The sequence below is a fragment of the Alosa alosa genome, chromosome 2, assembly GCF_017589495.1.
Source record: "Alosa alosa isolate M-15738 ecotype Scorff River chromosome 2, AALO_Geno_1.1, whole genome shotgun sequence".
Classification (NCBI taxonomy): Eukaryota; Metazoa; Chordata; class Actinopteri; order Clupeiformes; family Clupeidae; genus Alosa; species Alosa alosa.
Genome location: NC_063190.1, coordinates 19,058,795 through 19,082,531, shown reverse-complemented (window position 1 = coordinate 19,082,531; position 23,737 = coordinate 19,058,795). Strand labels below are relative to the sequence as shown.

Here is a 23,737-nt window from a genome sequence, read left to right as displayed (position 1 = left end):
GGCATGTTTAACTGTTAGCTGCAGTGTAGTGTTAGATTATGTGTAAGTTAAGTACAGAACTGACTGTGCGCCCAAATTTTTGTCTGTGCTCCTAAATTTTTTTTACTTGGGCGCACAAGTGCTCCTGGAAAAAAATGTTAGCGTAGAGCCCTGAGCAGACATTTTTTGTTCAAAGTGACTTACAAAGGATTACATTTTTTCCCCCAGAGCAACTTGGGGTTAAGTGCCTTGCCCAAGGGCACAACGGTGGAAGCCGGGAATCGAACCGACAATTTTCAGGCTACTGCACACTTGCCCAGCTCCTTAACCACTACACTACCACCGCCTCTTATGAATGCATCAAAGCCTGTAAGAGTTACATTAAACCTGGACACACCATGACAACTTTATATTCCCCCTCTGCCTTCCAGACAGACCCGAAGTCCTCAGTTCAGGCTGGCCGAGGAACATCAAACACTAGAGACATAGAAAACCTTCCAGGGAACAGTGATCATATTTAAGGAATAGTCTGGAGCTACCATTTTCTGCAAATTAATCTTCTTCAAGAGACTGAATGAACAGTATTGTATCACTATGGTTTCCCCTTTTTTCATATAGCCTATCTGAATGTAATAAGGCAGTAATAACTGATTACTAATTACTAGTAATTACACTGTAGCAAAGGTAGGCCTATACAGACTTGTATACATGTCTGCTGGATGCAACATACTGTACATGACAATGCACAAATAGTTTTTTTAGTTCCTTGAAAGTAGAAAGTAACTAGAATAGAAAGCATTCTATGCACTTCACAAGAAGGCTCAATTCTCCTGAGACTTTCGAAAAGCAATTGTTCCTTCCTTGATGTAGTTTAATGTGATACACAGCACTCAGCAGTGAGCAACAAATGCACTATATGTGTGTCAGCCGTATGGCTTGAAAGTGATATGCCTGTGCTCCAAGGACCTATCCTGACAAGGTTTATGGATTTAGGTTTATGTAAAGCACATTGACATAAACATAACATAAACATAAAGCAAATATTACGCATATGAATCATAGCCCCGACTCAAACCCTTCCCCTCTAACAAACATAAACTAAACATGAGGTATCTATCATAGCCCCCACTCCAATGAAAATCAAAGACACTCTACTCAGATCACAAGAACGTTGTTTTTTTTTTCCATTGGTAAAAATGGACTAAAATGATGAAAATGAAACTGTCTGTCTCTCCTTGGCCTCCCCCAACCCCTCTCGCCCATGGCTGCCGCTGCCACTGCTAGTGCATTTGATTCTCCATGGAAAATCAATGTTAATCTGGACGCCCTGACACAACCAGCTACGCTGCGGTCCGTCACTCAGGGACGGTTTCAACACAAGGGTGATTAGTTGGCCCAACCTAATTAGTAGACATGTGACTGCTCCACTGCAGTGGAGGTCATGGCCACCCTATCCGCTTCCATGGTCAATACTGATTAACCTTAAATAGTGGCGTGTTGCAATATGAATATGAACAAAAATAACAAATAACCACTGAGGTAAAACCAAAGAGTGGATTCTATTCCCAATTTCACAGGAATGGAATCCAATAAACCTCAAATTCGCTTAACCTCAAACCAGTTTGGTCCCACACACTATCTAACCACAGTACAGTGTCAATTAAGGACGAGCAGAACTGGCACTTTACTCATCTAAGGCATGTGGGGTCATTTAAATTTACATAGGCTTCTACAAGGCCAGTTCCCGAACTTCATGGTTAAGCTTGGCATTTAGTGTTTCAGTTTTTTTCTAATCAGCCTTTTTTTTCAACACAAACTGTGTTGTCCCTATCTGGACATAGAGGTGTGTTAAAAAACAACACATTCAACACATTCATTTTTAGATTGTAGAGATCGTAATAAACAGGCTTGGTAATATGTTTTTGCTTCTAGAGGAATACAGTGTGTTAAAATTATTTGTGCACGTCATCTTAGTTCTGAGAGTAAACTAACCTGTTTCCTCATCGATGGAAAATCTTCCGAGGCCACTTCCTGATTTTATTGTGTATCGGACGACTCCATCTCGACCCTTGTCATCGTCCTGGGCAGACACCTGCATGACACTCGTGCCGAGGCGTGAGTTCTCCTTCACAAACCCCCTGAGGACGAAGTCTGTGAAGTAAGGCTCGAACAAGTTCTCGTTGACGTCCACCACCTCCACCTCGACGTAAGACACAGACTGCAGCTTATCTGGCGAGCCACCGTCCTCGGCCACCACCGTGAGGTTGTAGAACTGTTGAGTCTCGTAATCCAGGTCTCTGGCTACCCTGACTGCCCCGCTCTCGAGGTGAACCTCGAACGTCCCTGAGAAGTCGTTGGTCAGGGAGTACGTGACGGACCCTCCCGGGCCCAGGTCGCGGTCCTGCGTCTGAATCCAGGCGATCACCGCGCCCGCGGGAAGGTCCTCCAGCACTCGGCAGCTGTAGCTGCTGGGAATGAACACTGGGGCACAGTCGTTTACATCGTCTAGAAAGATCCGCAGAGTTGTGACGGAGAACATCTGGTTGCCCTTCTCAGGTTTATCTCTCGCTTCGACCTTCAGAGTAAAATCTGAGACCAACTCCCGGTCCAGCTGTGCCTTTACAAAAATGGTGCCACTCTCTCTGTTGATGTCAAACTGAGGGGTACTGGTGAGTAAGGTGTAGAAGATTTCTCCATTTGAACTTAAGTCGTTGTCCACGGCCGTCACCTGAATCACCTCACTACCAATGGCTCTGTTCTCTGGAATACTAACAGTGTAGCTATCCTGTAGGAACTGAGGACTGTTGTCATTCACATCCTCAATGTTTACAGTCAATAGCCTCCAGTTGGCTCGCTGAGGAAGACCTAAATCATATATAGTTATATTAAGGAGATACCGGTCATTCTTTTCACGGTCTAACGGTTGATAGACAGTTATTAAACCACTTTCGATGTCAATGTTGAAGCAACTGTCAACATTGCCACTAGATATAGCATAGATAATGCGCCCATTTAAGCCGGTGTCACCATCTTGTGCTTTGACTTTGAACACACTGTCTCCAGTAGGTAAGTCCTCGCGCACTAATATATCAGAGGGAAAGGTCTCAAATTGAGGGGACTGTCTGTTGACGGAGAAGATGTCTGTGTAGGTGTCATCCGTCTTGCGCTTATCCATGGCCTTGGCTTTCTTGAGGAGTTTCTCAGCTAATATCAGAGCAACCCTTGTGTCCTTGCAGTTGAACTTTCTAGAAGGTGCACTTCCCCTTATAACAGAGATATTCACAAAGGTGGTCTCTGAAAAGAGCTCTCCGTCTGTCGCCACAACGACCAAGGAGAACTGTCCACTTCCTATTCCAACTGATATAAGTGACCGGCGTAGGGACAGAATCCCAGAGTCTGGGTTCAGGTTAAACAAATCTTGCTTATTACCTGAAACTATCTTGTACTTGACCGTCTCCAGCTCATCCACGTCCACGGCTGACATAGTCATGATAGTCTGCCCCACAGGGAAATCCCGTCCAATCACCCCTGTGCACTCCGTGCGCTCAAACAGAGGTGGATTGTCATTGATGTTCAGGAGGCGGACGGTGACATTGACCTCGTTCTCCCGTCTGTAGGGCGAGCCCCAGTCTGAGGCCCTGACCGCGAATCGGAACATCTCGGCCGAAGTCTCAAAGTCGAGCTCTTGCGTTACCCTCAGCTCACCCGTGTTCTGGTCAATGCTGAAAGGTAACAGCAGGCCACCGGCCAAACTGTGCGTTAAGTATCCATTCTCCCCTGCATCAGCATCTGTGGCAGATATCACCTGTATCACAGTCCCCACCGGCAAACCCTCGTTGATGGCCACATCGTATGATGTCTTGGCGAAGATAGGACTGTTGTCGTTAGCATCCTGTATGCTAACTTGCACTTTTACTTTCAGCTCCGAGCGAGTCTCCATCACCTCAAGCTCAAGCGCATCTTGGACCATTGTGGTGAATCTTCTTGCGGTAGTGATCACACCTGTTCGACTGTTAATGATAAAATAATCTGACTCTGCTGTGTATGTCAGGCTGTAGCCCACGCCTTTCGGTTGAGGAGTGACCCTTACCGTCTCAACGATGCTCCCTGGTGGGGAAATCTCATTCAGTGTTACACTGTAACTGTCTTTTTCAAATCTGACTGGGACAGCCTGTGGCTTCTCAATCAATAACTGAATAGACTGCACATTAGAGTACTTGGGCGGCATACCTCGATCCTTCGCTTGGAGCGTGAGGTTGCAACCGTATGGAAATTTTTCCCAGGCTACCGATTCAGACATCTTAACCCTGTATTGATTGCCAACAGCAGATCGATCAATAACAAACTGTTCCTGTGGGTCTCCCTCTATAATGGAGACCCATTCTATGTCTCCATTCAGTCCATCATCTAAATCTTCCACAGTGATTACAGCATATATCGGTTCCTTATCTGCCAAAGATGGGGTGAGAGCAACTGCATTCAAAACTGGTGCAAACTCATTGACCCGTTCCACTGTGATAGTTACTTTGGCCGTGCTGCTGGCTCCAGTGTTTCCATAAACCTTCATCCCTCTGTCAACAGCCAGGACGTCGAGTTCATATCTGTTTTGTGAGCTGGCGTCAGGTCTGGCAATCAGAGAAATAACACCACTGGTCGGATGGATGGCAAATATTTCTACACGCTCTTTAAAGAAGTAGTAGAACTCTCCGTTGGAACCTGTGTCGGCGTCGGTGGCGGTCACCTGGGCGACACTAGCACCCAGAGCAGCACTCTCGGGAACAACTACAGAGTAGGAAGTGGGCGAGAATAAAGGTCGAAGGTCATTCATGTCAAGAACTTGCACGTTCACTTTAGCGAATGCCTCCAGGCCACCTTTGCTGGTGGCTTTCACACTTAACGTGTAATTATCCTGGACTTCACGATTCAAAATGGCGGCATTCCCTCCATTAGTCCGTATCCTGAGGAAGCAGAAGTCTCCCAAGATATAATCCTCGGCCTGGAAGAGCCCCTCATCATCACCTGACTCGATGGCGTACATGATGTCCATGGAGCGCCGACCCACCAGGGAGATGCCCATTTTCACCTCGCTACGGACATACGACCTGGCGGCGGAGTTCTCATAAATGGTGGTGTTGTAGATGCCGTCGGTGAACTGGAAAGTGGACGGGGGCGTCCTCGGCTGCAGCAGCTGGCCCCAGCTCTGGAGGAAATGGAGCAGCACCAGGCCCAGGCAGGGGAGGTGACCCATCATGCCGTCCCCTGGACCTCTCTTCAAAGCCATGCCATCATCTGATCACCCTGAAACAGATGTGGTAAGTGGTCAGCAAATGGACATGGCAAATCTGATATTAGCACATTACACATTAGGGGAGGTGGAAGTGTAGTGGCTAAGGAGCTACGCTAGCATGCAGTTGCCAGTTTGATTCCTGGCTGCCATCATTGTGTCTTTTGAGCAAAGCACTTGGTTGCAACACTTTTTGCATTTCCTTCCATTTCTCAGAGACTATATTGGAAAGACAACATTTTTATTAAACCCACCTCTGTCAACTACCCACCCACACTGCTGTAATATGAATACATATGATAATATACACACAATTTATATTTGAATAGACAAAGTAAAATGTTGCAACTGACCTCATAATAGGACATTCAACATTGTAGGTATGCATTGTAGGTGGAACATTCATTAAAATGTAGGTTAAATGATTCTTTGACATTATTTTGAAATTTCTTTATTTCATTTGTGCATGTACATTTGAACTACACAATACTTTTTCAATCAAAATGAAGACATTGGAATGCAACACTTCTATGAAAGCTTACTGAATTCAACTGTTTTTGTGCGTGTGTTTAAGGTAATGTTGGCTCTATTGAATATGGTGGGGAAAGTATGGGATCTCTACTGATACCGACAAATCATCTTGGTGAGTAGTTTTATTAGCTGCAGCAGAAATAGATTTTTTTAGAGTTTTATTCAGCCAAAGAGAATGTGTTTCCCATACATTGACTAATCTGTGGCGGCCGCCGTCTCTCTCGTAGCCTGCTGCCCCTCCTCTGCATGTGCATTTAACAAAATATTCACAATTGTTGAAGGATTGTTGTTGCCACATAGAAGCATTGCATAGAAGACGTCTGGCTAAATTGCTATTAAATCCGCTTAGCATCGTGACCCTGCTGCACAAATTTGTTCAAAACTGCTGCATTGAAGTTAACTCTGCTAAGGTCTTATCACAACACAGTAGGCTACATTGAAGAGACTAAACTAAGTTAAGTTATGCAATCAAGCAGTATTTCAAAGCTAACGTTAGAATACTGTTTGGATGTCGAATTTAGCATGCTTAGCCTATTTACAGCTGCTTGTCAATTTCTTTGAAGGGCTCATTTGATTGACTCTGACACTCAATATTTGCAAAATCCCGATGTAAATGGATTTTTTTTTTTTTTTTTTTTTTTTTTAACTATGAATAACTACGTTAGGAATTGCATCCACACATCAGCAGCCTTTTAACTGTGTTAATCACGAACGTCTTAAAGTGACCCTCCCCCCTGTCCAAGTCAGCTACCGCCACAAATTGAATCCAATTCTGTGGGAAACAGTGGAATAGTAACCACTGAAACTACCTACTGCTTATGGGCTGCCTCAAAGAGCTGTTCTGATTATAGATGTTGTCATTGTTGGACTAATTTATCACAGATCACCTTATTAAATCACAACACCCTTTGAAAGCACTAGTGTCTGTTCCCCTCTGTATTTTAAAAGGATGTTGTAGAAGTAGAACTAAATTAAATCTGACTATTTCAGAGGTCTACAAGTCATAACCAACTTTCCATCAGTCCTCTCCTCTCATTTGGGCTAAGTCTCACGTCATACCCTATCATGAACAAACCAGTTCAAATATTTCCAGATTTTAGTCCAACTAGCCTACTGATCTGGCGGCGCATCTGCATTCATCAACATAAATCGGACAGTCCGATCTCCAAAAACCAGACGGTTCCCTTCAAGGACACTTCATATTTCGTTTCACCTGTTCTTTTCATTTTAGTTGGCTCTTTATATTTAAAGAGAAGTAAAGTAACATTAGCTATCAAAGAGAATATATTAAGCTAGTGTAACTGTGACTTGGGACGTGCAATAAGCTAATCAGTAGCCTATTAGAAGTACGGGATAAGAACTTCTTTCGTGGACTCTGAATTTCACTGAATTCCCTCAGTAAACTCGATTAGCCTACATCAAGTAATCGTGAAGAATGCACGAAACAAGTAGAAAAGATGCCTTACCTTTGGGTGGGGGAAAATGCACCGTGACCCTCTGAATCGGGACTTCAGTAAACTCTATCCAGTCGCGCGCGCACTCAGCATCATTGACCAGCTGCAGGCTCAATTCGCGCGTGCACAGCTCTGCACGATAGTAGCCTACCATGTGACGTTATCGCTGTCCATGGTACGCACTATCAGAGACCTTTACGTTTCCGTTGAGCCACTGAAATGTATTCCTAGCCTAAATGAGACAACGAAAAACGTACCGAGTTACCTAGGGTACTTGCTTAGGCTTCTAAACAAATGACAACTAAAAAAAACTGTCAACCCAGAGAAGTTAGCCTAATAGGTTATTAAGGACTGGTCAACCCATGGATTTGTGCAATTTCATGACTATCTATGCCTATAGGCTATAGGCCTAGTAGTATGCATAAAGGCCTAGATATGGAGACAAATGGTCATCATTTAGGCTAATTTAATTTAATCTCTCATCAATTAATTGTTAATTTGTTTAGGTTAGGTTTTTGAATTTGTTCTTAACATGACATGCAGTGTTTCCCACAGAATTGAATTCTATTTGTGGTGGTAGGTTTGCAGAATTAACTTCAATGCAACAGTTTTTAACAAATTAGCGCAGCGTGGTTATGATGCTAACCAGCTTTAAGCACAAATCAGTACAACCTGGAAAATCATTGTGTGGTGGTCAATGTTGATATTGTGGTGGGCCGCCACAAATAAGTCAATGTATGGGAAACACTGACATGGATTGAGGAAGAGCACAAGTGAAAGATTGAAGTGGAAAAACTAGATGTCATCTTGTTCTGAGAGAAAAAAGTTCCAAAAATGTTGAATGCTCATCAGTGGGTGGCCCTTTCACTACAGTAGGCCATAAATGAATAGGCCTATCACACAAATCACCTTGAGCTATAGTCTCTACTCCGCCAGAACTTTTGATATAAACAGCTCTGGAAAAAATTAAGAGACCACTGTACATTTTTCTGATGTCATTCTACGGTTGCCGAGTGACATTCGAATGAGTTGGCGGTTTTATGAGACCACTGCAAATTTGAACATGACCGTCAACTCATTCAAATGTCACTCAGAAAAATCAGAAAATTGTGCAGTGGTCTCTTTTTTTCCAGAGCTGTAAATATAAAAAGTCCTGGCGGAGTAGAGCCTGTAGCTCAAGGTGATTTGTGTTATGATAGGCCTATTCATTTATTATGTATAAAGGAGGAATAAAATATAATCTTTTGGAAATTGATCTTAATGCCTTAATTTAATAAATGAGGACCTTTAAGGACACCAATGTTCTTTGTGAATGAACAATGTATCGTAAATAAATAAATGTTCTTCCTTAAAATAGCCTATAAATGTTCATAAGTATACATACCACCATGTTAAATTCCCATAGAGGCAGGCAGATTTTTATTTTTTAAAGGCCAGTTATTTCATGGATCAAGGATATGTATCCTGATAAAGTTCCCTTGGCCTTTGGAATTAAAATAGCCCCATGTCATCGCATAGCCTACTCTTCACCATACCTAGAGATTGGCATGGTTTTATTTCAGTTTGCATTGAGCTCAATAATCAAACCAGCTAATAGGTGAATACACTTTAGGTGAGCAATGAACTCTTCTAGCTGTAGCCTTTTAATTAGATCTTTGATTTGTCAAAGTGTCGTCATCTACTTCACACTTCTGATACCATAATGTGTCAGAGCCAGAACCAGTGCCACCAACCGGTATCAGATCCCCCTTGCGAGATTGGTAATTTATAGGCATAACACTGCAAAAACATCCAGTCAAATATAGATGCAAATAACTGGAGCCTGAACTCCAATATTTTCTAATTTCAGATTTCAACAAATCTAATGGGTGCCACAGTAATGGTTTGCACAGTAGGCCTACTGTTTGTATAATCTGTTATTCACAACATCGTAGCATATCCTACGTGATGTGGTTGAAGCTGAGATTGTGTAAATATCCAGGCTGTATACACAGCGTGCAGATGGGGCTGGGGTTTCTGAATTTCTGAACCTAGAGCGCACCATAGTGGCCAAGCAGATAATTGCGGATAATACGATTTATACCGGTAATGCACGAAGCGTATTTCGGAAGCTTCGCGATTTTTCCAGAGAGCTCGAGATTACCCAAGTGTGCAAAGCTTCGAGCATCCTGATGACTTCCTGATATGTTCAGTGAAGATCTTTTAGGCTATTATATCTAACGTTAGCTGTATCTCAGGATATATAGTTTTATTTTTTGCCATGTCTGTCCTTTGTTACAATAAGGGATGTGGACAGCGCTTTGATCCGGAGAACAATCCTGACGGTAAAAGAAGAAAATACGCCTTATTTTAGATAGCTTGCCCTGTTTTGTAAAAAGCGTGATGGGAATCATAAATTAGCTCAACAGCAGCCTATGCATTTCAGTTGAGTAAGCTGACTAGCTATACTTAACGCAGTAATCGGTTACAGTTTGAATTTAACTTTAGGATTTAAATGAGCTATTCTTTTCACACGGAAGAGGAGTTTTCGATTAGCTGTAGTAGCAAACACTGGCGAGGGCAACTTTAACGTAAGGCAAGACACCATGCTTTGCCCCCCTCATGTTTCATCGTCTTGGTTATGTCAATCAGTTTATAACGTTACTTTTTAATTAGTTCTGTTTTCAATGTATAATGTGATTGTGGCAGGCTTTTTGATCTTGTGCTGTATATCACGAGTGAGGGCACTGCTCCTTCCTCCTGGGTAAGGTCAAATTATGCTAAGCTTACATGTTATGCCTCCTTGTAGATGGATGTACATACCATCCTGGTGTACCAGTTTTCCACGATGCACTGAAGGTAGATCAAAACTTTGATCATTTGTAAAAATGTATTTGTCATAAGGCATATTCAGATAACTACTGTTTACTTTTTTTTTTTTTTTTTTTGTAGGGTTGGTCATGTTGCAAACGACGAACAACTGACTTTTCGGATTTCCTCAGCTTTGCTGTAAGAGAGCTAAATTCCTGCCGGTTTAAGTTCATCTGAGTAGGCTTACTATTAAATTGTCAAGTAATAATCTAGTCGTAGTTTGTTAGTTGATGCCATTTCCAAGAAGTAGCCTAATATAGCAAACACTTTGGTATCCTCCAGAGAAACTGTGAACATGTTGGTCAACATGGTTGTTGAACTTGCCAAAGTAAGGCTTGTTTGGATGCTCTTTCAAGGGTTGCACAAAGGGACCACACAACAAGGAGAAACCCCCTGAGCCGGTGAAACCTGAAGAGAAAGAAGGCAACGAAAAGAAATTTGAGTGCCTTATACAAGCCCCCAAACCTCTACACACTATTCAGCGACCAAGGTAAGAACTCAGAAGTTAGCTTCACTAGTCAATACTCAAGTGCAAGTCCTTGATGACAATACACTATACTTGTAAAATTTTTCTCTCACTTGACCACTTGAATATCACTGTGACAGTCTTGTCTTTGTCTCACAGAAATACATAAGCATTTATTTGACTGACTTCTGACCTGTTTCTCCTAAATCCTAAAGAATAGCAAAAGAGAACTGGGTCATTCCACGTCAGTTCAACCAGGGCCCACGCACTTAGGTCTCAAAAAATTATGAAAGAATTACCAGGTGTACCTATGTTACACAGGAGACGCACTGTAAAATTACTCTTATGTAAGATCAATACTTTCCAAGATACAGCCAGTTTTACAGGGGGAGGGGGGTGTCGATTTTGTTCGGCCTCTTTTTTGTCAAAGTTCACAAGCCCACAGCGCAAGAACTAAACCATGTAGGAGGCTCAAATTTTGCATGCTGGTACATAAATAGGAATAGTATGTAGCAAAATCGTCACGTTTGGTCTGGATAATCCTGCATGGTCATAGCTGTCCCTCAAAGTTGATACAAATTTTATTGGAGTTTTTGGCTGGGCTCTGTTTAAGCCTTCTGAAGACATATTTGTACTCAACATAGGCTCTTGATTTATTTTCCTTACTGAGATAAGTAGAAACACTCTCACAAAAAGCAATGAACAGAAAATAAATCCCTTCAGGGTCTGAACAGCAGACCTCACAAGTCTGAAAAATCATTTTGGTTATCATTTGCAGAGCACCCAAACACCTTGTGGGAATATACAAAGATTTTTAAATATGTTTTTCTTTATTCTCCATGATCCCTTCTTTTTGAAAACACCAATTTGACCTGTCTTATGCAAATCTTTCTTTTTTATTTTCCCATTGACATCAATATGTTTTATATAGAGTCACCACACTGCCACCTGTGGTTGTATAGAGTAACCTGTGGTAGCTCTATACAAAACATATTGATGTCAATGGTGCATTTTGCCCATGTTCAGGGTGGAAAGTGAAAAAGAAAGATTTGCATAAGACAAGTCAAATTGGTGTTTTTAAAAAGAAAAGATCATGGAGAATAAAGAAAAAAATATTTAAAAAATCTTTGTATATTCCTACAAGGTGTTTGGGTGCTCTGAAAATGAGAACCAAAATTATTTTTTAGACTTGTAAGGTCTGCTGTTCAGACCCTGAAGGAATTTATTTTCTGTTCATTGTTTTTTGTGAGAGTGTTACTACTTATCTCGGTAAGGAAAATAAATCAAGAGCCTATGTTGAGTACAAATATGTCTTCTGAAGGCTTAAACAGAGCCCAGCCAAAAACTCCAATAAAATTTGTATCAACTTTGAGGGACAGCTATGACCATGCAGCATTATCCAGACCAAATGTGACGATTTTGCTACATACTATTGCTATTTATGTACCAGCATGCAAAATTTGAGCCTCCTACATTGTTTAGTTCTTGCGCTGTGGGCATGTGAACTTTGACAAAAAAAAGAGGCCGGACATAATCGACACCCCCCTCCCCCTGTGAAACTGGCTGTATCTTGGAAAGTATTGATCTTACATAAGAGTAATTTTACAGTGTGTCTCCTGGGTAACAATTTTTTTAGACCTAAGTGCGTGGGCCCTGGTTGAATTGACGTGGAATGACCCAACTTTAAGATTATGAACTTAATTTAAATTGCACCAGGTCTGAGACAAGAGGATTGCTATATCTGAGGAGATGAAATTAAGAAATACAAGGCACTGGTCTAAATGTTACGTTAATTAAGCAGAACTAGGCGGGACAAAGCTGGAGATCTCATTTTGAATTTAGCTGTCTGCTCTGTGTGCGTGTTTTTGCAAAACCCTGGCTCTGTCAATAGGAAATCAATAAGTGGACTTATGAAGCCATATGCTATTCTAGGCAATCAACAACAAGGGGAGCTAGTGCTCCAGTGTTGGAGTGCAGAAGGAAGAGGTGTATTTGATGGGCTGGTGAACTACAATATCAACAGCCTTTCAGATCGAGGGCAGTGCTTTTAACCCTTAAAGGAGTACCGTCACACCGGTGTGACGGGAATGTTGTGAAATGAACGTTCTAAAGAATATCTGGGTTCATTGAATTCAACATAGAATTTTAGAACCTTCAATTGTTGCGGAACTTAGAATGTTCAAAAACCTACACCAGAGAGGGTTAAAGCGGAGCGAGAGGCGCAAACGTTCGACAATTTCCGCGTTCGATTATTGCAAGGGGGAGGGGGGAAATCCCCCCTTTATGCAGACCAGAGTAAACCCTCTTTGCACTAATGTCAATGGAGACTTGTGAAATTTTACCAATAAATTGGTCATTATGTCTTTCTGGATTTGTTGAGGGTTTCTTGGAAATTTTGGTCATAATCTGTAAGTGTTTGGGATCATTTCAAGCCTAAAACTGTAATTTTTTAGTGTTCGGATTTGTAATAAAATAACTTAATATCAGACCATGCTGCTGCCAGTTACTGTCCGGTTGTTAGCATGCTAGCTAGCCTCTTAGCTAAGGTAACATTTTAAACAGAGAAGTGTAATTTCTTTGAAATGACAACTAGCTGAATAACATTACTGACATTAGTTAAAGTGGATAGTTTATACTCAAGTGAATTTGCAACAGTATATTAAGTTTAAGCGAAGTCCTTCAACTACTAGTCACTTGTTAGCGCATATAGCTGTATTGCCATAGCTACTCCCATCCACTTGTATAGCATTTTAAGCTAGCGTTAGCTAGCTAGCTAGCTCGGTTCAGATGACTAATTAAATTATTCATATCATGTCCTAAAGAATGATTAATTGGTATCATACATAATGTGAACACAATTATGTTTATCTGTTCTTATTGCTTATTAAGAGAGAAAGTTTATTTAGTGACGTAAGGTGACACTCCCACTTATGCAGACCGGAACTGTCCCGTTTTGCTCCCATAGTAACGAATTACATTGCTCTATCTTGCTAGTAATCAAAGATCTTTGCCTACACCTTAATGTGTTAATAATGTGCTGCCAGTGTTTCAGAGTTCTTTAGTAGAATGTTGTGGAGACAAGATATGTTGTTCTGATAAATTAGTGGCGGCTGCTGAAGCGTCAGCATAAGCGGCAGCCCTCGGTTCAGCCAGCCTCGTGTAAGACGGACGCGGTCAAGACAAGCAAGTTTACCTGTGCAAGTTCACCGAGCACAGGCACCGACAAAGGCAAAATGTGCCGTTCCACCATATCTGTTATCACCGGCCATTGCAGAAAACAGCATCATGCCAAAAGGGGCAGAAATCGCCTTAACCTCCAGGAACTTAAACGGTCCTCACCGACAGAAACCTCCTTCTCCATGGGCTTGTGGAACTGTCAATCCGCAGTCAACAAAACGGACTTCATAGCTGGCTATGCCAACCACCTTTCATTGGAACTCCTTGCTCTCACTGAGACTTGGATCAAACCAGAGAACACTGCCACCCCGGCTGCACTCTCCACTAACCTTACACTATCCCACACCCCTCGCCTATCTGGACGAGGAGGCGGGACGGGCCTGCTGGTCTCCAACAAATGGAAATTCACCCCGCTACTGCCTTCAAACAAATATGTCTCATTCGAATTCCATGCCATCACAGTGATCGCCCCAGCAAAACTCTCACGTGCTGGTCATCTACCGCCCTCCAGGCCAACTAGGCGACTTTATTGGCCGAACTTGACACTCTGCTATCCTCCATCCCTGAGCATGACTGTCCGCTTCTTGTTCTCGGTGATATGAACATCCACTTAGACGCCCCAGGCTCAGCGGACTTTTTGGCCCTGGTCCACTCCTTTGACCTCGAACTGGTTCAAAGCCCACCGACTCACAAAGCTGGCAAAGACCTTGACTTGATTTTCACTCGGAACTGCAGCACAGACACCCCTCATGGTGACGCCTCTCCATCTTTCTGACCACTTCTTCATCCAGTTCAAGCGTCAGCCTGACAGAACAGCCTCCGGCTCCTCAGCCGATGGTCGCGTTCGCCCGCAACATCCGAACCTGTCTCCAACGCACTTCTCCTCTGTGGTTGCCTCGGTCTACCTCCACTCAACACCTTCTCCTCCCTGGAGGTTAATGAAACCACTGACTCGCTCTGCTCCACACTGACCTCGTGTCTAGGCGAGCTGTGCCCTCTTACCACAAGGCCAGCTCGATCCAAACATTCTCATCCATGGCTAAATGATACCCTCCGATCGTGGCGCACCAAACTCAGAGCAGCGGAGAGGAAATGGCACAAATCCAAACTAGCTGACGACCTCAAAACTACCAGACCTCCTGACCTCCTTCTCAGCCAGCATCACTGCTGCTAAGACTGCTTTCTACAATGACAAAATCAACAGCGCTACAGACACTTTCGAAAACTTTTCTCAACCTTCAAATCGCTACTCAACCCTCAACTGCCTCCTCCTCCATCCAGCCTTACTGCAGATACCCTCGCCTCATTTTTTTACAAACAAAGTGGCGGCAATCAGCAGTCAATTCTCTACATGCCCACTCAACGCATCTGACTCAGATACCGCTCCTCCTACAACCTCTAGGGACTGCTGGAACATCTTTTTCAGCATTCACGCCCTCTCTCGAGTGAAGTGTCCAGACTCCTGACATGCAGCCGTCCTACCACATGCTCGCTGGACCCTATACCTCTGAGCCTACTTCAGTCCATCAGCCCGACCATCACTCCAGCTATCACACATGTGATCAATGCCTCGCTAACCTCGGCACATTTCCAATAGCGTTCAAAATGGCCTGGGTAACACCGTTACTTAAGAAAGCTTCTCTCAACCCTGCTCAAATTAGGAACTACCGCCCTGTCTCACTACTGCCTTTCCTATCCAAAGGCATTGAGCGAGCAGTCTCCAAACAGGTCTCTGACTTCCTTTCACAGAACAACCTTCTGGATCCAAATCAGTCTGGGTTCAAAAGCGGCCACTCTACCAAAAGCGGCTCTGCTGTCTGTAACAGAAGCCTTAAAAGAAGCCAGGCGACCTTTCGATCATCAGTACTCATTCTGCTTGACTCATTGGCTGCCTTTGACACGGTTAATCACCGTATCCTTCTCTCTATACCGCTGACATGGGAATCTCGAGCTGCTCTCTCCTGGTTTGAATCCTACCTCACAGGGCCTTCGTTTAACATCATGGCTTGGTCAGCTATCTGCACCTCACCATCTCACCACAGGGGTCCCCAGGGCTCAGTACTGGGCCCCCCTCCTCTTTGCTATCTACACCACCTCCTTGGGACAGATTATCCATTCAAGACGGCTTCTCATACCACTGCTATGCAGGCGACACACAGCTCTATCTGTCCTTTCCACCTGGCGACCCCTGGTTTCAGCACGGATCTCAGATTGCCTTTCAGACATAGCTACATGGATGAAGGCACACCACCTCCAGCTGAACCTCTCAAAGACTGAACTGCTGGTCATCCCAGCTAAACCTACCATACACCCACGACATCAACATCAAATTTGACTCCCTGTCTGTTTCACCGACCAGGACTGCAAGAAATCTAGGAGTTGTTCTCGACAACCAACTAAACTTCTCAGATCATGTTGCCTCAGTCGCCCGGTCATGCCGTTTCGCACTCTACAACATAACGGAAAATCAGGACTTACTTGACTCAAGATGCTACCCAACTTCTGGTTCAGGCAATAGTCATCTCCGCGACTTCGACTACTGCAATGCCCTCCTGACAGGTCTCCCAGCCTGCGCGAGTGAAACCACTTCAGATGATCCAGAGAGCGGTAGCGCCTGGTCTACAACCAACCCAAAAGGGCACGTTACCCGCTGCTCATCCAGCTACACTGGCTACCTATGGCGGCCCGCATGAAATTCAAGTCTCTAACGCTTGCCTACAAAGTAGTCTCGGTTCTGCTCCCACCTACTTGAATGCCCTCATACAGACTTACACTACCTCCAGACCGCAAGGCTCCTCTGTCGAGCGACGTCTAGCTCTACCACGGTGCGGCTCAAGCCAATCAAACTTTTCTCATCTGTTGTTCCTCGTTGGTGGAACACACTGCCAGTTCCTACAAGGGCAGGGACATCCTTTTCCACTTTCAAAAAACTCCTGAAGACCCAGCTCTTTAGAGAACATCTACTCTCATAGCAACACTTACAACAAGTCTTACTGATCCTAGCACTCACCAGCCGTTAAACTGACAAGTAACTGTTAAAATACAGCACTCACCGACGCACTTATTCTTACTGTACTCTAATGTGTTTTTTTTAAACTGTCCTAAAATTGTGAGAATTGTTCTAAAACTTACTGTTTACCATGTTGTTAGTCGCTTTGGTTAAAAAAGCGTCAGCCTAATGTAATGTAATGTTGTCATTTTACCAGTGTACTCTAGCCTGGGAGAAAATTGATTATTTTCATTTGTTCATGCCTGAGCAAATCTGTTACTCTTTACTAACAAAGATTGGAAAAACCTTTTGATATTTTCTATAATACAAGCTAACGAAACTTTATGTTGTTCTTTGTGAAATCTCTTTAAGTGGTGACGAGCCCCTGGTTAGACTTCAGCAGAAGGTCTCCTCGTCGCTGAAGCAATCCCTTGAGAAACTCAAACTGTCCTCGGAAAACGAGGAAGAGAAAAAAGGTGAAATATTTTTCACTTTCTTTCATTTGTCACTTTTTGCTTTCTCGTGTTTTGTGAACAATATATGTACAATATATATTTCACTGTGTATAACGCCACTGCTGTTAAAGAATCACTGTGTGTACTGTACATAACACCACTTTTATTTTATTGTTATTTTTATTAAATGCTAATGCTTAGATGACGATGGAGACGAAATTAAGGTTGGAACCGCTTGTAAGAACGGAGGCTGCACTAAGGTATTGTTCTCTAGAACAAGCTCTTGCTCTAGATTACATTCACTGATTCCAGATAAGCAATGTCCGATATTAATGGATCCTCTGGTTTCTGTGTTGCCTCTTCAGGTCTATAATGGACCAGAGAGCAACGAGGAAGTGTGTATGTATCATGCTGGATTCCCCATCTTTCACGAAGGGTAAGAGATGAATTGAAGAGATAAAGAGATGAATGACTCTCACTGGTGTAGACAAATGTATAGAGCTGTAAACATAGGGCTGTCCATATGAAATGATGTCTAGAGAGGTTAAAAACAAAAATTTAGGTATAGACAAATTGTGACAAATCGTCACAATTTCTAAGGTATATCTATATATATGTAGACAAATGTATAGATCTGTAAACATATGGAGTGTCCGTATTAATTGATATCCAGACTCATTTTCGGTATAAACAAATCGTCACAAGAATTTACAAATATATGTCAATTTTTTTCTTTTTTTTCTTTTTTTTTGCACCAAACAATACAAAAGAAGGGGATTCAAAATAATAATGTACTGTTTATAAAACATAATACAACATTAAATCAAATATGGGATGGTGGGTATTTGATCTGTATTTAAAGAAATGTCTTAGGATGGTGGGTATTTGATTCTGGATCTTCAATCATATTTTTTTAATTGATCTTCAGAGAGGTTTAAAAACTTTAACTGTGAGAAAAAAAGAAAAAAAACTGTGGTCCTGGCCCTTTAAGACGGGCCATGACTACAGTCGAGGATGAATGGGTAAAAATATGAATGGCTCCGCTTCCATTAACGTGGCTAGCTGAATGACTGTCATACCAATAAGCCTGGATGATGTGCTCAGAATGTATGATTATTACCTTGGAGACGTGAGTGGAGGCCGGGTGGTGTGTCTGCAGCGTAGACTGTATACAGTCTATGGTCTGCAGTTTTCCTTTCCTCTCTGCTGAATGTGTTTGCTTGTTTGTTGGTTTGTTTCTATGTTTTGTTTTTTTGTTTTCATGTTTTGTTGTTTGTTTCCATTGTTTCAGGATGAAGTACTGGAGCTGCTGCAAGAGGAAAACGTCCGATTTTAACACCTTCCTCTCGCAAGAGGGCTGCACCAAGGGCGACCATCTGTGGAAGAAGAAGGATGGTGTGAGTACTTACAGGTTGAAGGTCAACTTGTGCTTTTTTCCAAAATAAAAGTCTCTGTGTATTTACTATAATGATTATTTACTATAATGATGGAAAGATTACGTTTACTAGCATTTCTGAGTCTGTTCTTTGTTTTGGGCATGATGGGCAAACAGCATAGTTTAAAGCCTTTACTAAAGCTAATTTAACTTGGGAAAATCGTTTTGCTAATTAAATACCATTAGCAAGAACTGGAGCATAAACATTCACCACACCACACAAGACACTTTGCTCTTTGCCAGACTTTGCACTTTGCCCATCATTGGGGGCCAAGCAGCGAAGCTGCTAGGCACCATTAGTGATTCTACTTGTTCTTATTATTCATTTGGGCTGGGGTATATTTTGGGGGTTAATGGAGTGTGTAGGGAAGGGGGTAATGGGGTGTGTGGGGGAGGGGGTTTATATGTGTGATGGGGTGTGTGGTGGAGGGGGTTTGTGTGTGTGTGTGGGGGGAGGAGGTTTATATGTGTGATGTGGTGTTGGGGGGGTAATGGGGTGTGTGGGGGAGAGGGTGTACCTGTGTGTATGGGGGGGTAATAGGGTGTATGCAAGTGGCAAATGCAAAAAAGGGAGTGAAAAAAGAACAACCCTGATGAAGTGTGAGGTTGATGAGATTAGGTATGTGGAAGAGTATGACCGATCAGCATTCTAATGGCTTGTGGATAGAAGCTGTATCTGTGTATAATGTAACAACATTGCATTGTCATGACAACTTGCTCAACAGCTTGGCCCCCTCATTGCTGCTTACAGCTATATTTTGAATTAAGGTCCAATGTATCAAATGCACAGTAATAGTTGGAAACACTGTTTTCAACGGCTGTTAAGGCTTTCAGTACTGTTGTTAAGTCTAAAAGTACTTGACAAGGACAACAGTTTCATGACCAGGACAACTGCACATGGCATCAGAATGTATTCACTGTTTTCTGCTTCTACTGTTTGTTTTTTACTCTTCATGAACATTGCCCACCAATAGTACTGCTGATTGCACTGATTGGATGTTTTATGTTTTGTACCTCAGGATAAGAAGGTGGTACCGTGCAGGTTTGATTGGCATCAGACTGGAGGGCAGGTCATAATTTCCGTCTATGCCAAAAACTCCATCCCCGAACTGAGCTATGTGGAGGGAAACAGCACTACGGTAAGAGCTTGCACACAAAATGGCTGCCAGTAGGCATTTATTTTGTTTGGCTTTAATCTAAATTCAGACCATTGCCTATATTTGGGTTATTTGATGGGCAAGTAAGTTGACTTTTTAATGATACTAACACAACCAGCGAACACAAAGCAACCAGGGAACTTGTTTCTCATTAGAAAAAAATCTAAAATGTCACTTACACATCATTTACAAATAAACTATGTTAAGTTTTAGTGACGTTATTAATGTAACTGATGTCAAGTATTCATTTGTGTGGCTCGCAGTGCAAGTTTATAGTGTGCTGTGTTGCCACTGACATTGACACTGATATTGAAGATTATTGTCATTGCAGGTCAATGTTCATGTCATATTTGAGGGCGATAAGGAGTTTGAGCAGAAGATCAGTCTTTGGGGGGTAAGAACATCCTTTCTTTTTTAAAAGATATCAGGGCAAATGCCTATTCTGTAAAGTATTTACTTATTTCTATTTTCACTGGCTCAGGTCATTGACGTTAGCAAAAGCTCGGTGAACATGATGGCTGCTAAGATTGAGATTGCTATGAAGAAGGCCGAACCTATGTCCTGGGCTCGACTTGACCTTCCACCGGTGGTCCCCCTACCTCAGAAGCCAGAGAAGGCAAAAGACAGCGATAGCGACAGCGACGATGAGGAATGTGATTAAACCAGCTTTTGGGCACACTTGATTTTGGGTAGCCTTCAGTACGATGTACTGAATAGTTAGGTCATTAATAAGTTCACTGTACTGTTAATGGTTAATGCGGGATTGAGGATAGTATTTTTTTTAACTGCATGTACTTGCACAAGATGGACATTGTATGAAAACTGCGTAAGTACATTGTATTTGAAGTTACTTCAATAAAGTGTGACCCAGCCTTCTAAGAGAGATGGAGGAAGGGATTATTATTGTTATAATTATGTTGCCATGGTTCTCTGTGATGGAGCCAAGCAGAAATCAATAGAATCCAAGGTGTTGCATTTACCTACTGCATGAAAGTAATTGTTGATGGAACAATCAACTCTGTACAGGAATGTTTCTTATTTCCTACTTAATCATACCTTTTGATGCAAATCAAACCAATGTCATTCCATACAGTATCTCCATGATTTGGTCCACAGGAAGTCAGTCTTATCCGTGATTTTAGCTCACCGTCACATTTTCTCATCCATGTGTTTCCCCATCATTGCCTACATGTCCTGTATTTGGTTGAAGAGAGTGTGAGTATGTCACATGTTTGCATTCCAGTAGTATGTTTCTTTGAGTGAACCAATTAAACATTTTTAAATAAAGATTCACGATAATCTCACTCTGCAGTGTGAAAGACATCTCTTAATTCAAACAGACCTACCTTGGTAAATACTGACATGATCTTTTTTTTTATGCCTTATGTGTAAAATACAGAAATGTATAGACTAGCTGCAGTAATGATGATTCAAAAAGATTTAATGTTTTCAAATATAGTGTTACATATATGTAGTGTATGCCTTCAATTTAATGGGATGTATGCATTCATCCACCAGGTATGTATTTCCTTCTGTGAAATTAGGTCACACCCACATTTCTCTGAATGTTCCTTGAATTTTTAGTATTACGGTGATATTGGAACCTCATTGTAAAGATTGACAAAAAAGGAATACAGAAAAATAAATATTAGGCATGAATGTCTTGTGGATCCAAAAACCCAATATGAATGGGAACAGGATGTTGTGTAGTATCCAAACAGTTGTGTACAGAATATGATGTCCACTAAATGAAAGGGAACATAACATTGTGTAGTATCTAAACAGTTATTTACAGAATATGATGTCCTAAATTGATGGAAACAGAACATTGTGTAGTATCTAAGCAGTTATTTAGGGAATATGATGTCCACAAAATGTTTGTGAGGATACAAGTCTGAGTATAGTCTGGGGGAAAGCAGATTTGAGATCCCAGAGAGAAAAGTAGGTAAAGCGGGAAAGCAGCTTTTGGGTCCCCACCGGGCAGTCTCGTCTTGTTGATGACTCATGCACCGACCTTGCCAGAGAGCAAAACCAAAGGTAGATGACTTACTGCAAGGGTACAGGCAAGTCTTGTTAAACTCAAAATCAGCAATATCAGGGTTTTGTGATGTTAATCAGATGTCTTTATCACACAAGTTCATTGACATTGTCATTCATTCATTCATGTTTTTTAACCACTTATGTAGTCAACTTAATGTATATTGTCTGTTTGCTGTGTTTTTATGTTGCCAGAGTGCCAAAGATAAATTTCCAGTGTATGTAAATTTAGTGGACAATAACGTTTTTATCTATCATTCTGTAAGTGCTGAGTACATACGGAAAATCAAACAGAATAAATATTGCCAAAAGTAACCTAAATATCAAGTACAATCAGTCTGGTGAAAAGTTGTTCATTCCAGACAACATCTGATGTACCTGCAGCTGAAATGCAACATCTAGATGTGACAAGAGAAGAGAGGGGTTATGTCACTGATGTTATAAAAACATTTTTGATGAAAAAACTGAAATAAGGTAACTGAATAAGGTACTTGAATAAGATAATTGACAACATGAAGAAGGAATGGACATCTCTGCTCTGGCATCATGATTCTTTAGTCCTCACAAACCCTTCAACCTTTGTTCTCATCCCCTCAAATAGGTAGTTACCTAAACTCTCCAGGTGACGGCAGCACAAGTCACTTTTCATTTACTGGAACATAAATCGTTTTTTTGCATTTTGTGTGTGTGCATCTCTCTCTCTCTCTCTTTCTGTGTGTGTGAATGTGAAAATCAAGAATCTGTAAAGGGTGGCTTTGATTGGACAAATTTCTTTCAGTAAAGCTATCTGCTTTGTACCTACAGGCCCCTTGTCTCTGAGATGGAGGATAACTAGATGTTGTCTTTTTGCCAAGAGGCAGCGGGTGGTATACATGTGATGTGCTTAACATAAAAAATAACATGAATTGGAGGTGGGTGTGTGTGTGTGTGAGAGAGAGAGAGAGATTGATTGCAAGAGAAACGAGGTGTTTGTAAAAGGGGGAGTTTATATAAAAAAGAAACAAAGCGTGTGGCGAATGAGATCACAAACCAACGCAGCCACTGGAAAATGAATTAGGCTGAGAGAGAGCGAGAAAGAGAGAGGAGAGACGATGTTTTGAGTGACAGAAGAGCGAAGAGCGTGATGGAGAGAGGGAGGTAATGATGATGGAGGTGGTGGGAGAGGGAGAGAGGGAGGGGGCGTGGAAGAGATGGAAAGAGTGCTAGAGTGATTCAACCTTTTTTCTCTCTCTCTCTCTCTTCCTCCTCTTCTTCTTCTTGTTCATTTTATATTCAGTGTGGGTCGCTTCCTGCCACTTCATGGATCCGACCCGACTGTATGACGCATGACTTCTAGAAGAAGAAGACCTGCTGGTTCTTGTGCAGCTGATAATGATAATAGTTATGATGATAACAATAATAACCAACTTGCCATGGCGCTCTTCCCGCTTACGTGCCGAGATTATCAGCAGTGCCGACACGCTGCAGTGGAGATGCCATGGTGCCGGTGACGTGCCTGCGCCTGCGCACACGCTCTCTCTCTCTCTGTGTGTGTGTGTGTGTGTGTGCGCCCGTGTGCGAGAGGGCATGCACACACGCGTCTATCTGTGTCTGTGTGTGTGTGTGTGAGAGAGAGAGGGCATGTACGCACGCGTCTTTGTCTGTCTGTCTGTCTGTCTGACTGTGTGTGTGTGTGTGTAGGTGTGAGTGAGAGGGCATGCATGCACAAGTCTTTCTCTGTCTCTCTCTCTGTGCGTGTGTGTGTGTGTGTGTGTGTGTGTGTGTGTGAGTGTGTGTGTGTTAGGGCATGCGTGCATGTCTGTCTGTGTGTGTGTGTGTGTGTGTGTGTGTGTGTGAGAGAGAGAGAGAAAGAGAGCATGTGTGTACATGTTTGTCTTTGTCTCTCTCTGTGCAATCTCTGTGTGTGCAAAGTACAGCATAACA

General features: G+C 42.4%; 2 protein-coding genes across 2 annotated transcripts in view; one reads left to right on the top strand and one right to left on the bottom strand.

Annotated features, from left to right (window-relative positions):
• The window catches only part of LOC125290891 (protocadherin Fat 3), a 69,762-nt gene extending 62,454 nt beyond the window's left edge, over positions 1 to 7,308 (bottom strand). Inside the window, exons 1-2 of the mRNA XM_048237316.1 lie at positions 7,261 to 7,308; positions 1,972 to 5,277 (exon numbers count right to left, since the gene is read on the bottom strand). Of these exons, the coding sequence (XP_048093273.1) occupies positions 1,972 to 5,260 (3,289 nt within the window). The 5' untranslated portion in view covers positions 5,261 to 5,277; positions 7,261 to 7,308. The remainder of the gene's footprint in view (positions 1 to 1,971; positions 5,278 to 7,260) is intronic.
• A 2,072-nt stretch (positions 7,309 to 9,380) lies between these two features.
• On the top strand, positions 9,381 to 21,081 carry chordc1b (cysteine and histidine-rich domain (CHORD) containing 1b). Its single transcript, XM_048238138.1, has 11 exons — positions 9,381 to 9,572; positions 10,037 to 10,086; positions 10,180 to 10,236; positions 10,455 to 10,588; positions 17,103 to 17,206; positions 17,387 to 17,445; positions 17,551 to 17,621; positions 18,477 to 18,582; positions 19,640 to 19,759; positions 20,109 to 20,171; positions 20,259 to 21,081. The coding sequence occupies exons 1-11, from the start codon at positions 9,509 to 9,511 to the stop codon at positions 20,436 to 20,438; spliced, it is 1,008 nt and encodes a 335-aa protein (XP_048094095.1). The 5' UTR covers positions 9,381 to 9,508; the 3' UTR covers positions 20,439 to 21,081.
• The last annotated feature ends 2,656 nt before the right edge of the window (positions 21,082 to 23,737 follow it).